Genomic DNA, 12,833 nt, shown 5'->3' with positions numbered 1-12,833 from the left:
CAGAGCATTGAAAGGCCTTTCTTACCTGGTGCAGATACCCTGCTCATTACTTGGGGAGCAGGTGGGGTTTCCTAGTTCCTGGACAGAGCACACTCAGGAAGAAATAGAGGTTAAAAGTCAGACATAGAAAGATAACTATACTAGAGCCTTGTCCTAGAGCAGAGGTGATCGGATGGGAAGAGGAGGTACTTTTTCAAAAATATTTGAATATCTTTACTTTAAAATTTTCCATGGGTTTAATGTTTATCACACGAAGAGGTCAAAGTTATTGGTCTCAAAGGAAGCTCTCATCTCTGAGGTTTTATTGTTTATCCCAAAGCAGAGAACAGCTTAAGGGAAGAAATACTATACAGGGGCAAAGAATTACTTGCATTTTGTAGTCTTTATGTTTTGACTATTAGGAAGCACATGGAGAAACCATCTCCGAGGAGGAGTTGAGGGGAAAACAATAGCACACACACGGAAGACAGCTTTTGTCCCTTAGAATTTAAGCCTTTTGAGCCTGTGTTCTGTGTTCTTGAAGCCACCAGGCAGGTTTGACTTCTAAGGCCTCTTGTTCTCCTCTTTGGAAAACAGCTTAAGTGTAGTTTCTAGCGTTAAATCATTCTCCCTCTGAGCCCCATTTTCCTCCCACCATCCTCTCTTTCTGTCTCACGTACATGCACACACTTATGTGCTGCTAAAGATGGAAAATTATGAAGCAATTGAGCAAGTAGAAGATGACAATCTTAAGAGGAAGCTTAGAAGCAAGCACATTATTAAAATATGTGGGGGCGCCTAGGTGGCTCATTCAGTTAGGCCTCGATCTCTTGACTTCAGCTCCGGTCATGATCTCATGGTTCATGGGTTCGAGTCCCATATTGGGCTCTGCACTGATAGCACAGAGCCTGCTTGGGATTCTCTCTCTCCCTCTTTCTCTGCCCCTCTCCCCCCTCAAAATAAACTTAAAAAAAAAAATGTGTAGGGACACCTGGGTGGCTCAGTCAGATAAGCTTCTGAATTCGGCTCAGGTCATGATCTCATGATCCTTGAGTTCAGTCCCCATGTCAGGCTCTATACTGACAGCTCAGTCTCCGTCTCTCTCTTCCCCTCCCTTACTCGTGCTCTATCAAAAATAAACATTAAAAATTTTAAAAACAGGGGCACCTGGGTGGCTCAGTCAGTTAAGCGTCCGACTGTAGCTCAGGTCATGATCTTACGGTTCGTGGGTTTGAGCCCTTCGTCGGGCTCTGTGCTGACGGCTAGTGCAGAGCCTGGAGCCTGTTTCAGATTCTGTGTCTCCCTCTCTCTCTGACCCTACCCCACCTGTGCTCTGTCTCTCTCTCGCAAAAATAAACATTTAAAAATTTAAAAAAATTTTTTAAAAACAATTGGGTACATGGAACAGATACACTGTTTTAACCTATGATGGAAATGAAGACAGCTTTGGTAGATTTGACAAAGAAGAGAATCAGGCAACTACTCACTGGGTCTGGGAAATGCAGAGAGCGACCCAGGACTCTTGGGATTCTAGTTCTTCTCATCTCCGATCCTGTATGACGTTGGCCGGCTGAAGTTGAAAGCCACTCCAGCAGTCTTCGCATCACGGTTAAAATGCATCTTCATTTGTACTCCTGGAGACCAGAGGGTTCTTTCCTCGCTCTTGCCGTGGACCACAGGGTCAGCTGAGTCCGGATTTGCCTCTGGTGGAGCGCCCTACCAGCTGGGATGTCCTCAGGTCCTTCAGCCACTGTTCACTATTGTCTCACCCCCCACCTGCTGTCGTGAAGCCTGATTGTGCACCCAGCTACAACCTCGCCTTTTTTTGGTCTCCTCCTCTGGCTTGACCAGTGCCAGCTCTCAGCGCCTGCCTCTCTCCCACACGGCTCTGCAGCCCCTGGGAACCCCCGGCCTGACGCACTCTCAGTGCAGCCCTCTTCCCAGTCCTGGATTGGCACCCAGAGGTGCAGCCCCACCCTCTGTAGAAACCTGTCCTGGAGCCCCATCCCTAGTCCCGAAAAGGTCTCAATCCTCCTCCCTCATCTGAGGGTTGAAGTTTTCAACCCTTACCCAAGTCCTGTAGGAAAGGTCAGCTCTTGAAACTGTTGGCGAAGCTAGAAATAGCAGGTCCTGCTTTGATAAATTGTTAAGATGTAGCTGTGTGGGTGGCCCCATTTGATCTGGTCTTACAGGTAAACCTTTTATTACGGTTTCCATATTCCTAGCGCATATTTAATGCACTAAATATGCTGAACGTTACCTCCTTTATTCTAAGGAATTTTTACTTAATAAAAGAATCTTGGCAGGTTTGGGGGGAATGTTAGGTAAATATTCAGTTCTATTTCTGTCCCATAATTAACCTTCCCATAGCTCTGGGCACTGGGGTTGTGCATATTCCCACTTGCTCCCTAGACCCCACCAACACACACATGCCTTAAATCATCTCCTCTGGATTCTGGGCCTCCGGGACCAGGGTTCTGAGTGACTGTGAATTTTGTTTTTAGACGATGCTTCAAGGTCTGCTGCTGGGAGCCGTTTCAGTGTAAGTCTTTGATACACATTTCCTTTCTCGCACGTGCTTTTCTTTGTATGTATGTGAACAGTAATCACAGTCTCTGGTTTTAGTTTCTATAATGCAGAGGAAGTGTTGTGGGCAACAGCAGCAACTGCTCTGGTGACGTTATCGCTCACTTTATTTGCTCTTCAAACAAAAGTATGTATCACCGAAACAGACTCCTGTCCCAAGGGAGTGTGTAGATGTGTTCCTTCTGCCCCTCCTGACTCCTTCTTTTCTCTCTCCTCCTCCCTGCTCACTGCTGTCCTGTGGGCCTCACCTCTATAGCTCCTTGCCTTCTGGCTTCTGACTTTCCTAGTAACCATGGTAAAAAAAAAAAAAAAAAAGGGGGGGGGGGACAGGTGAAGTTAATTTTAATCATATGTTTTATTTAACCCACTGTATGCAAGGTATTAACATTTCAGGAATCAACATAACAAAATATTGAGACATTTTACATTCTTTTTTGAACTAAAATTCAAATCCAGTGTGTATTTTATTATACTTAGAACGCACCTCACTTTAGACTAGCCACGCTTTAAATGTTCACCTGGCCCCAAGTATGGAATGCACAGCTCTAGACACATATTTAAACATTTTTTTAGCATTTATTTTTGATAGAAAGTGCGAGCAGGGGAGGGGCAGAGCAAGAGGAAGGCATAGAATACCGAGCAGGCTCCAGGCTCTGAGGTGTCAGCACAGAGCCCGACAGGGGGCTCAAACCCATGAACTGTGAGATCATGACCTGAGCCGAAGTTGGACACTTAACTAATTGAGTTCCCCAGGTGCCCCTCTAGACAAACATGTTTTAAACAGTCGTCAGAATCCTCTGGAAGGTTTGTTAGAACACCGATTCTAGATACCCTGGAGTTACTGCTTCAAAAAGTGTGGGGTGCAGCCCAATAATTTGCATTTCCCACATGGTGCTGATTTGAGAACCACATGTGGAGATCTAGTACTTCAAATTAGTCTCTTGGTGTGCAAGGGTTAGGGAGTGAGGGGAGATATAAAGGAATTAGGAAAATGGTCTTACAAGAAAGTATCATGGATTCAAGGGTCTTCTTTGGCTGCATAATATCATTCTATTCAAGTCAGAAGATGAATATTCCCCTTTCTTTAAAAAAAAATTCCTCAGCTTCCCAGGCTGTTTTCATCCCTGATTTATAAAGGCAAAACCAAAAAAGCATATTAATAAGTTTCAAAATTACAAAATGATCATTAGCAATAATTTCTGAAAGCTTAACATATATATTTTTAAATTAAAATATATGCATACAAACATGGAAAACCCAGTTCCATTGCTGTATTCTATGCACCCGATTTTAGAAATACGACCATACTTTACGTACAAATTTACAATCTATTCAATGTACCTTTATTAGGGGAAATGTTATATAAATACAAACAGAATAGTATAATGAACCCTCATGTGTCCATGGCTCTTGTTATTTTCTCCATACTCCTACCCTCTCTTCCCTCCTGAGACAGATTCCAGTCAACGCCACACTTTTTAATGTAGTGTTTTTCAGCGATGGGGGCAAATGGATGCCCATGGTTCTCAGAACTGTCCAGGGTAAATTATTACCAAATGGGCCAATTTCTGTCTATTGGGGATAAAATGCATCTCTAAACCTCCTGAAATTCCTTCCAGATGATAACTGAGCTGTTTTTGTGTTCTGTTTCCTCAGTGGGATTTCACCATGCTAAATGGGATGCTGTTCGTTTTACTCTTCATACTGATTATCTATGGAACTCTCTTACTCTTCATACACGCATATGTGAGTGGGATTCCGTTTGGGAACCTCAGAATTGTTAGAAACATAGGGCAAAATGCTGATTGTGTTGGCCTAGACCCTCTGCGAAGCAGACACCAAGCTGGGTGAACTGGGTGAGGACTTGAATGGGAGAAGTGTCTACCAAGAGGAAAGGGGCTGGGGAGCCGCCGAGGGCCGAAGATGTGTCCCATTGCAGTAGCAGATCTGCTACCAAGTGAAGGGGAGGGAAGGTAGGTGGTGGGAATATTCTAGACATGGAATCGAGGAAGGTTCAGCAAAGCCGTCTGGGGGGGGGAGGGGCGGGGTCCTTGAGCTAAAGTTGACTGTAGTCCTGTGTCTCCCAGGAAGGGCTTTGCTGCTTTCCAGTGACTAAGAAGTGGCAGGTGTGGCCCAGCAGCTCACTGCACAGCGGCCGGGCACCTCCTGTCCTTGCGGCCACCCAGCGTGGTGTGGTTGGGGTGTTGTGGACTGGAAGTGTGGGGCATGAAGAGAGAGCTCCATCTCTCTACAGCTGTCTTTCCGAGGGTTTGGGGGTGAACCCACCCACTGGGCATCAGACTCCTCCTATACCTGGGTGCTGCTTGTTTGAAGTAATAAAAGTGGAGTGATGGGCTTTTCAGACTTTCCCGATGGCCGCCTAGAGTAATTCCAGCTTGCTTACTTTCCTTCCTTCCTTTCTTCTTTTTCTATATTCATTGACTTCTTACCAGATATCCGGCATAAGCCTGTGGTTTTCTCATAGGCACTACATTTAATTCTCATGGCCTTTCTGAAAAGTACACGTGTTCTCTATTGTATAGCTAAGAACACAGTCTCCGAGAAATTAAATAATTCATCCAAGTCTACACAGGGAGTAAGTTGTAGGCGTGGGATGGAAGCCAGATCTGTGGGACACTGGTGCCATGCGCTGCCTGGTGCACCATCTGTGGACAGAGGCTGGAGTGGGTGTGGGCCTGGCTTCTCATTGGCCTCTGTGTGGAGACCATAAGAGCAGCCAGCTCCACTGAGGATTGGCCTGGAGCCTGTGACCTTTTGACTAAAGCCCTAAGGCCAACTTGGCCCAATCATTGAATCCAAGAGCTTCTTTGGCAATAAGTGGACTTGTTAAGTGATCTTCAGACATATAACTAGGAGTTAAGCCTGAATTGATTTAGCTTTATGAATGACCATATTGACTATGGTTAGGGAGATTTTATTTTATTTTTATTTGTTTTATTTTTTTAGCATCTATATTTTAGAGATAAACTGAAAGATATAACCAAGTTGTGCCTTAAAAAACCACATAGCTCTCCATTTATTATTATGGCTGGTAGCCCAGATAGTGGTAGAAATAATACAAATATTTATTAGGTTGGATCCATAGGTCTTTACAGTACCATTTAGGTGCAGTTAAGAAACAGTGTTTCCTACTAGATAGATGAAACTTAGCTCCTACTGTAAACTTCCTTTCACCAATATTTATGATATATAATCTTACCCACGTTTAAATGGAAGGGAAGACTTGTTTGACTTTGGCAGTTTTGAATTCTTCAGACTCCAGGAATCAGGTATTTTCTCACTATTAGCTCGGTCTAGAAATACTGTCTCTCCCACACTGTGTCACTGACTCCTGATTTATGTTCTTTACCAAGGATCTTCCCTGGTTAGCAGAATGCTCTATTCATCTAGGATGAGCTTTCCTTCCTTCCTTCCTTCCTTCCTTCCTTCCTTCCTTCCTTCCTTCCTTCCTTCCTTCCTTCCTTCCTTCTTTCTTTCTTTCTTTCTTTCTTTCTTTCTCTTTCTTTCTTTTCTTTCTTTCTTTCTTCCTTTCCTTTCCTTTCCTTTCCTTTCCTTTCCTTTCCTTTCCTTTCCTTTCCTTTCCTTTCCTTTCCTTCAATCTTTCTGTCCTTTCTTTCTCTCTGTTTTTTTTTGAGAGGGAGAGCATAAGTGGGGAAGTGACAGAAAGAGAGGGAGACAGAGGATCCGAAGCGAGCTCTGTGCTGCAGTAGAGTTCGATGTGGGGCTCAAACTCATGAACTGTGAGATCATGACCTGAGCTGAAGTCAGACACTCAACCGACTGAACCACCCAGGCGCCCCTAGGATAAGCTTTCTTGTCCTGAAGAGTGAATGGCATTATTTTTCTCAAATGCTATATACCATTTCTTTATCCTCTCCCTCTACAAAGCCAACTCCTTTGGCATTTAGATCAGTCCCTGTTCTGATAAGGGCTGTTTTGGTTGCAAGGGATGGGAACTGCACAGACTAGCTTCAGGCAAAGACCCAGGGAAACTCATGGAAATCCCAGGTGGGAAGAAGCAGCAGGATTCACAGAAATGGAAATCCCGCCTTCCTCTCTTGGGCTGAGTTGATTGGCCACCTCCATTTATATAGTAATAGCTCCAGCAGTAGCTGACAATGCAACAGCCTCTGGGAATTCATTTCTGACTGGCTTGGTGCATCTGTTTGATCTTACTTTCTGGTCAATCAAGAGAGTCCTGCTGTTGGAGTGGATGTCTTCCACCTCTTGTCAGTCAGCCCTAGCTAGGGTATGTGAGGGTCACTGTCTTCCCAGCTCTACCCGTTCTAAGAGCTGAGTGTAGGGGCAGATGCCCTAGAAGGGCTATACAATGGTACATAAAGTGAAACATATCTGGTAAGTTCTACTTGCCCTACCATGCATGAGATGTTTAGCACTTACCTAACAAAACTGATTTGGCAAGGGTAGTTGTCATGTGTTTGCTGAATGGAACTGAGTAGATGATGTTGACCACTATGTTCAAAAAGATGAAATTCCCCACAGATGTGACTTTCCTTAATACTGGGTCCCTATCTGATCAGCAGCAGTAAACCAAGTGAACCGTTTCATTATTCCAAATCTTGTTCTTAATACACAATTGTTTTTTCTCTTTGCAGTGGTTGCATCTATTGTATGCTGGACTTGGAACTGTGCTCTTCTCACTTGTGAGTCCAATTTCTCCCTCTCTTTGACAAAGAACATGGTCTGTGCATTGACAAGTGCTAGGCCCAGAGTCAAGTAGAGTCAGTAATTCACTTCCCTCTCCTGAACCTCCCCCTCCTCCTTTCCCTCCTTCTCCTCCTTTTTCTCTATAAAGACAATTTTTAGAGCACTTTTAAATTCACAGCAAAATGGAGAGGAAGGCACAGACATTTCCCACATATCCCCTGCCCCCACACACACGTGGCCTCTCCCATTACCAACATCACTCACCAGAGTGGTACCTTTGTTATGTTGCCGAATGTACATTGATGCATTATAATTACCTAAAGTTCACATCAGACTTTACTCTTGGTGCTGTACAGTCTATGGGTCTAGATAAATATCTACTGACACGTTCCATCATTATATGATACAGTGTTTTTACTGCTCTAAAAACCCTTTGCATTCCACCCTTTGATTCCCTTCCTTACCTCCAACTCCTAGCAACCACTGATCTTTTCCCGGTTTCCAAATTATACCTTTTCCAGAATGTCATATAGTTGTCATCATATAGTATGTAGCCTTCAGAATGGCTTATTTTCACTTAGTGATGTTCACTTAAGGTTTTTTTTGGGTCTTTTCAGGACCTGATAGTTCTTTTTTTTTTAGTGTTGAATAACATTCCATTGTCTAGTAGATGTGCTTCAGTTTATGTATCCATGAACCTACTGAACGGCATTTTGTTTGCTCCCAAGTTTTGGCAATAGTGAATAAATCTGCTGTAAACATCCCTGTGCAGGTTTTTGTATGGACAGAGTTTTCAACTCCTATGGGTAGGTAGCAAGACTATGAGTACTGGATCAGATGGTAAAAGTATGTTTGGTTTTATAAGAAACCGTCAAACTGTCTTCAAAAGTAGTTGTACTGTTTTTGCATTCCCACCAGCAGTGAATAAGAATTTGTTGCTTTATATCCTCAGCAGCATTTGATGTTGTAAGTGTTCCAGAATTTGGCCATTCTAATAGTGGCATCTTTTTAATTTTTACTTCTCTTATGACATATTATGCAAATTATGTATTAATGTGTTTATTTGCCATCTATGTATCATCTTTGGTGAGGTGTCTCCTAAGTTCTTCAGCCCAGAGAACAAATAATGGTCTGTTTTTTATTTTTTTGTTTTTTTTAATACTTACTTTTGAGAGAGAGAGAGAGAGAATGCTAGTGGGGGAGGGAGAGAAAGAGAAGGAGACACAGAATCAGAAGCAGGCTTCAGGTTCTGACCTGTCAGCACAGAGCATGATGCAGGGGTTGAACTCATGGATGGAGAGATCGTGACCTGAGCTGAAGTCGGACGCTTAACCAAGACTGAGCCACCCCGGCGCCCCAGTAATGATCTTTTTAAATCAGATTGTTTGCTTATTATTGAGTTTTAAGCTTTTTTGGTGTGTTTTGGGTAACAGTCCTTTAAAAGTTGTGTCTTTTGCAAATATTTTCTCCCATCTATGACTTGTTTTCTCATTCTCTTGACATTGTCTTTCACAGAGCAGAAGTTTTTAATTTTAATGAACTCTGGCTTATACATTATCTTTCATGGATTATACCTTTGGGGTCATATCTAAAAAGTCACCACCATACCCAAGGTCATCTAGTTTTCCTCCTCTTTTATTTATAGTTTTATAGTTTTGTGTTTTATACATAGGTCAGTGATAAAAAAAAAATAAGTTTTATTTATTTAAGTAATCTCTACACCCATGGAGCTTGGATTTATGACCCTGAGATTAAGAGTACCATGTCCTTCTGAATGAGCCAGCCAGGTGCCCCAAGGATAGATTTTGAGTTAATTTTTAAAAATTTTTTAAATTTATTTCTGAGACAGAGAGAGAGAAAGACAGACAGCGTGTGCAGGGGAGGGTCAGAGAGAGAGTGAGATACAGAATCTGAAACAGGCTCCAGGCTCTGAGCTGGCAGTCAGTACAGAGCCCAACGTGGGGCTCAAACCCACAAACCATGAGATCATGACCTGAGCCGAAGTCAGACGCTTAACCGACTGAGCCACCCAGGCGCCCCTTGAGTTAAATTTTTGTGAAGGATATAAGGTTTCTGTCTAGGTTGTCATTTATTTATTTTGCATATGGATGCCCAGTTTTTCCAGCACCACTTGAGAGACCAAAGAGATTATCTTCGATCCATTGTATTGCCTTTGTTCCTTTGTCAAAGATCAGTTGCCTATATATCCATGGATCTATTTCTGGGCTCTCTAGTCTGTTCTGTTGACCTGTTTGTTTCTTCTTTCATTAATACCACACTGTCTTACTCCATAGTCAGTCTTGAAGTCTGGTAGAATCTGTCCTCCAACTTTTTCTCCTTTAATGTTCACACAGAAACACACAATCCTACACACCTCTCCCTCCCTCCCCTCGCCCCCTCTTAAAGTGTAATCATACTATATAGAAGGTTCTACCTTTGCTTTTTCACTTAAAAATAATGGTCTCCACATATTAGCAGTCATGGATTGAGTGTATTCTTTTAAGTTTATTTATTTATTTTGAGAAAGAGAGAGATTGCAGGAGGGGCAGAGAGAGAGAGAGAGAGGGAGGGAGAGAAAGAATACCAAGGAGGCTCCACGCTGTGAGTACAGAGCCCAATGTGGGGTTCAAACTCATAAACCATGAGTTCATGACTTGACCAAAACCAAGAGTTGGACAGTTAACCGACTGAGCCACCCAGGCGCCCCAAGTTCATTCTTAAAGGCTGCATGGTATTCCATTTTATGCTTTTATCATGTCCCATCTTTTAGGTTTTTTCTTTCATTGTTTGTTTTTGGCATTTCCAAACATACCCAGAAGTACTGAGAATGGTAATAAACTCCACATACTATCACCCAGCTTAAAAATACCCACATTTTGCTTCATTGTATTCCTTTTCATTAGAATTATGTCCTATTTTCAAATGTCAGAAAAATTTATACCAAGAGGTTATGTATGCATAATTCAGTTTTCTTATTTCTTCTCCTAATACTGAAATGAACTAGTTTGTGCTCATTTTCCTTTACTCTTATGCTCTCAGCCTTTCCACATTGATGCCTGCTGTTGTATTTCTTGTGTCCTGTTTCAGGCTTAGTTTGTTTCCATGCAAAAGTACATTGATGTTTCTGTTCCCAGTTTGGAGGCAGAGCAAAAATTCTTGTAGACTCAGACAGGTCTACCCAACAAATAAACAAACCAAGAGGGAAATTGAAAATTTTGCAGTGGGGTGGGGAGGGAATGCTTAACCACCAGAGTTGAAGGGGGTGAGGCAGGGTGTTACTCCCAAATGCTCCTGGGGGATCTGAATCTGAACCAGGGCTTCCCTGTGGGCTGGCTGTGTCCTGGGTTGTGTCTTGAGCCCCATTCTCTGGGGGGAGAGGGGGGAGACAGGTGGATCCCAACTCATCTCACTCTCGCTTTCTTGTCTGACTTCAAAAACATAATTTCACCTGGGAGGTGTACTCCTAACCACTAAGGCATGTCTCTGAAATGATTAGAAGTTATTATCCCTTTTATGAGAAGAAATATGATAAAGTCAGGAGTTCTTGGAGGGGATGAAGAGAGAAAAGCACCTCTCTGTAGAAGTCAGGACCCCAAGGTGATAAATGAAGGCTGTTGGGCAGCCTGCTTTTTAGGATGACCAACTGTCCTGGTCTGCCAGGGACTGAGAGATTTCCAAGGATACATTAAAGTCCTGGACAAACTGGAATGATTGGTCATCCTAGTTTATTTTCTCCCCAAAGTTGCTATAGTCAGTCATCAGGAGAGGGGAGGAGAAGCAGGGAGAAGGGACTCAGTGGTCCAAGTGAGGCACCTGCTTTGGCATCCTGCCCAGCCGTGGGGCTGGCTTCCTTCTCTGCCACTCACCACAGTGTGATCTTCCTTTGGAGGCTCAGTTAATCTCACCTGCCTCCACTGGGTTGGTTACACATCACAGGAGATGATGTCCATAATGAACTGGCATAAAGCTACCCAGGAGGTGCCCACTTCCTTTCCTCTTGCTCTTCTCTCCCTTCCTCCTTATTCTTCCAAGCCTGAGTGGGAACCAGGACCTGGGGGGAACAGATACCTGAATTACTTGGGATGGGTCTCACTGAAGTAGATATTGTTCTAAATTAGTTATTTTAAAGAATCTTTAAGACGCCAAGAATTAATTCTCTGTAATGCCAGAGTCGATCTGTTTGACAGGGCTCTGCGGCTCTGCCTCACAGCATAAGACTCTTAGTCTGAGTCTGGATATAAAGAAGGAAGGGGCTGCTGGTTTTATTCTCCTCCTCTGAAGTCCTCATGCTGCCCAGGGCTGCTCATCTGGCCACAAACACAAGGGTGAGAGAGCTCTCTGGCTCTTTTCCTGCTGTTTTAGGACCTCATCATTCTACCTACTGCAGCTGAGCTACACTTTTTATTTGGGGGAAATATTTAACTATATACAAATCCTACCTTCCCCTCATTCTATATTTTAGAAATACTAACATCATCATAAAGCCATTCCAATGTCAAGGTTGGAAAAATGCTATCATCCAAAATTCCAAGAATTTTGCTGATGTATCAATCTTAATGTCAGGAACCATCTTTATTTTCATTCTTGGTTCAACAAGAACATGTGGGAAAATCACAAATACAGGGCAGTGGGTAGTTTATCTCTGTGTCAAATTGTCCCACCTCATTGACTAAAGGCACAAAGGTTTCTGGGTTTGGAAAGCAAAAGGCGGCTCACAGATTTGATCCTGCTAGCTTCAGGAGGATGAAGCATTTGCTGTAATGATAGAGTACAAACTTGGGGACAGAGTGAATGGTTGAGGCTGTAAAAATAACCTAACCTAGCCACAAATTGACTTTCTGCAATATATTTTACTGATACTAAAATATTTTCTGCAGATAATTTAGGATACTTATTTGATAGAAATATACCATTTCAGTAGCTAATTCTTCTTTCTTTTCTTTAAGTACTTGGTGATGGATGTGCAGCTCATGGTGGGAGGGCGCCACCATCACTCTGACCTGCACCCCGAGGAATATATTTTTGCTGCCCTGAACATCTACTTGGACATAATCAACCTTTTCTTATTTATTTTGCAACTGACTGGACTGGCACGGTAGTCCTGTGGCCGAGACTGGTTTGTGTTGGTAGAAGGGAAGGAGGCACGCCTCTGAAGTGTTGCCGGGCTCAGACATGAGGAGGTTACCACTTCATACGCCTTTTATTAACAAATATATATTTATTAACAAATATATATTAAAGATATATATTTGACTTTTTGTCAAATGAAACCAAGCATTCAATAGATGGTAGCTGTAACTGTGAGATTCTTGGTTCCACTGTCACACTGCAAAACTTTCTGGGGGACATTTCTAATTTTTATAAATTCAAAAGATGAGTATCAAAATTACTTACAAACATTTGCAAGATACCCATTACAGTGTTGAAGTTTCCCAGGCAGTATTTCAAGCAGTAAACAACATCTCTCTACATGAATAAATTTGATTACCCATTCTCTTCTCTTGGACATTCCTGAATAGTTTGGCATCTGACTTTTTTTGTTTTGTTTTTAGTAAGGTAAACTAAAGAATTCTGCCTTT

General features: G+C 42.7%; 1 protein-coding gene across 1 annotated transcript in view; it reads left to right on the top strand.

Annotated features, from left to right (window-relative positions):
• LOC120247481 (protein lifeguard 2-like) overlaps positions 1-12,469 on the top strand; it is a 28,900-nt gene extending 16,431 nt beyond the window's left edge. The window contains exons 5-9 of the mRNA XM_039255422.1: positions 2,484-2,521; positions 2,605-2,692; positions 4,222-4,311; positions 7,203-7,250; positions 12,201-12,469. Of these exons, the coding sequence (XP_039111353.1) occupies positions 2,484-2,521; positions 2,605-2,692; positions 4,222-4,311; positions 7,203-7,250; positions 12,201-12,353 (417 nt within the window). The 3' untranslated portion in view covers positions 12,354-12,469. The remainder of the gene's footprint in view (positions 1-2,483; positions 2,522-2,604; positions 2,693-4,221; positions 4,312-7,202; positions 7,251-12,200) is intronic.
• Positions 12,470-12,833: the final 364 nt, after the last annotated feature.

The sequence above is a fragment of the Hyaena hyaena genome, unplaced genomic scaffold (genome assembly GCF_003009895.1).
Source record: "Hyaena hyaena isolate Hyena2069 unplaced genomic scaffold, ASM300989v1 scaffold_528, whole genome shotgun sequence".
NCBI lineage: Eukaryota > Metazoa > Chordata > Mammalia > Carnivora > Hyaenidae > Hyaena > Hyaena hyaena.
The sequence above is the reverse complement of the archived record's forward strand: the minus strand, read 5'-3'. Positions and strand labels throughout refer to the sequence as shown.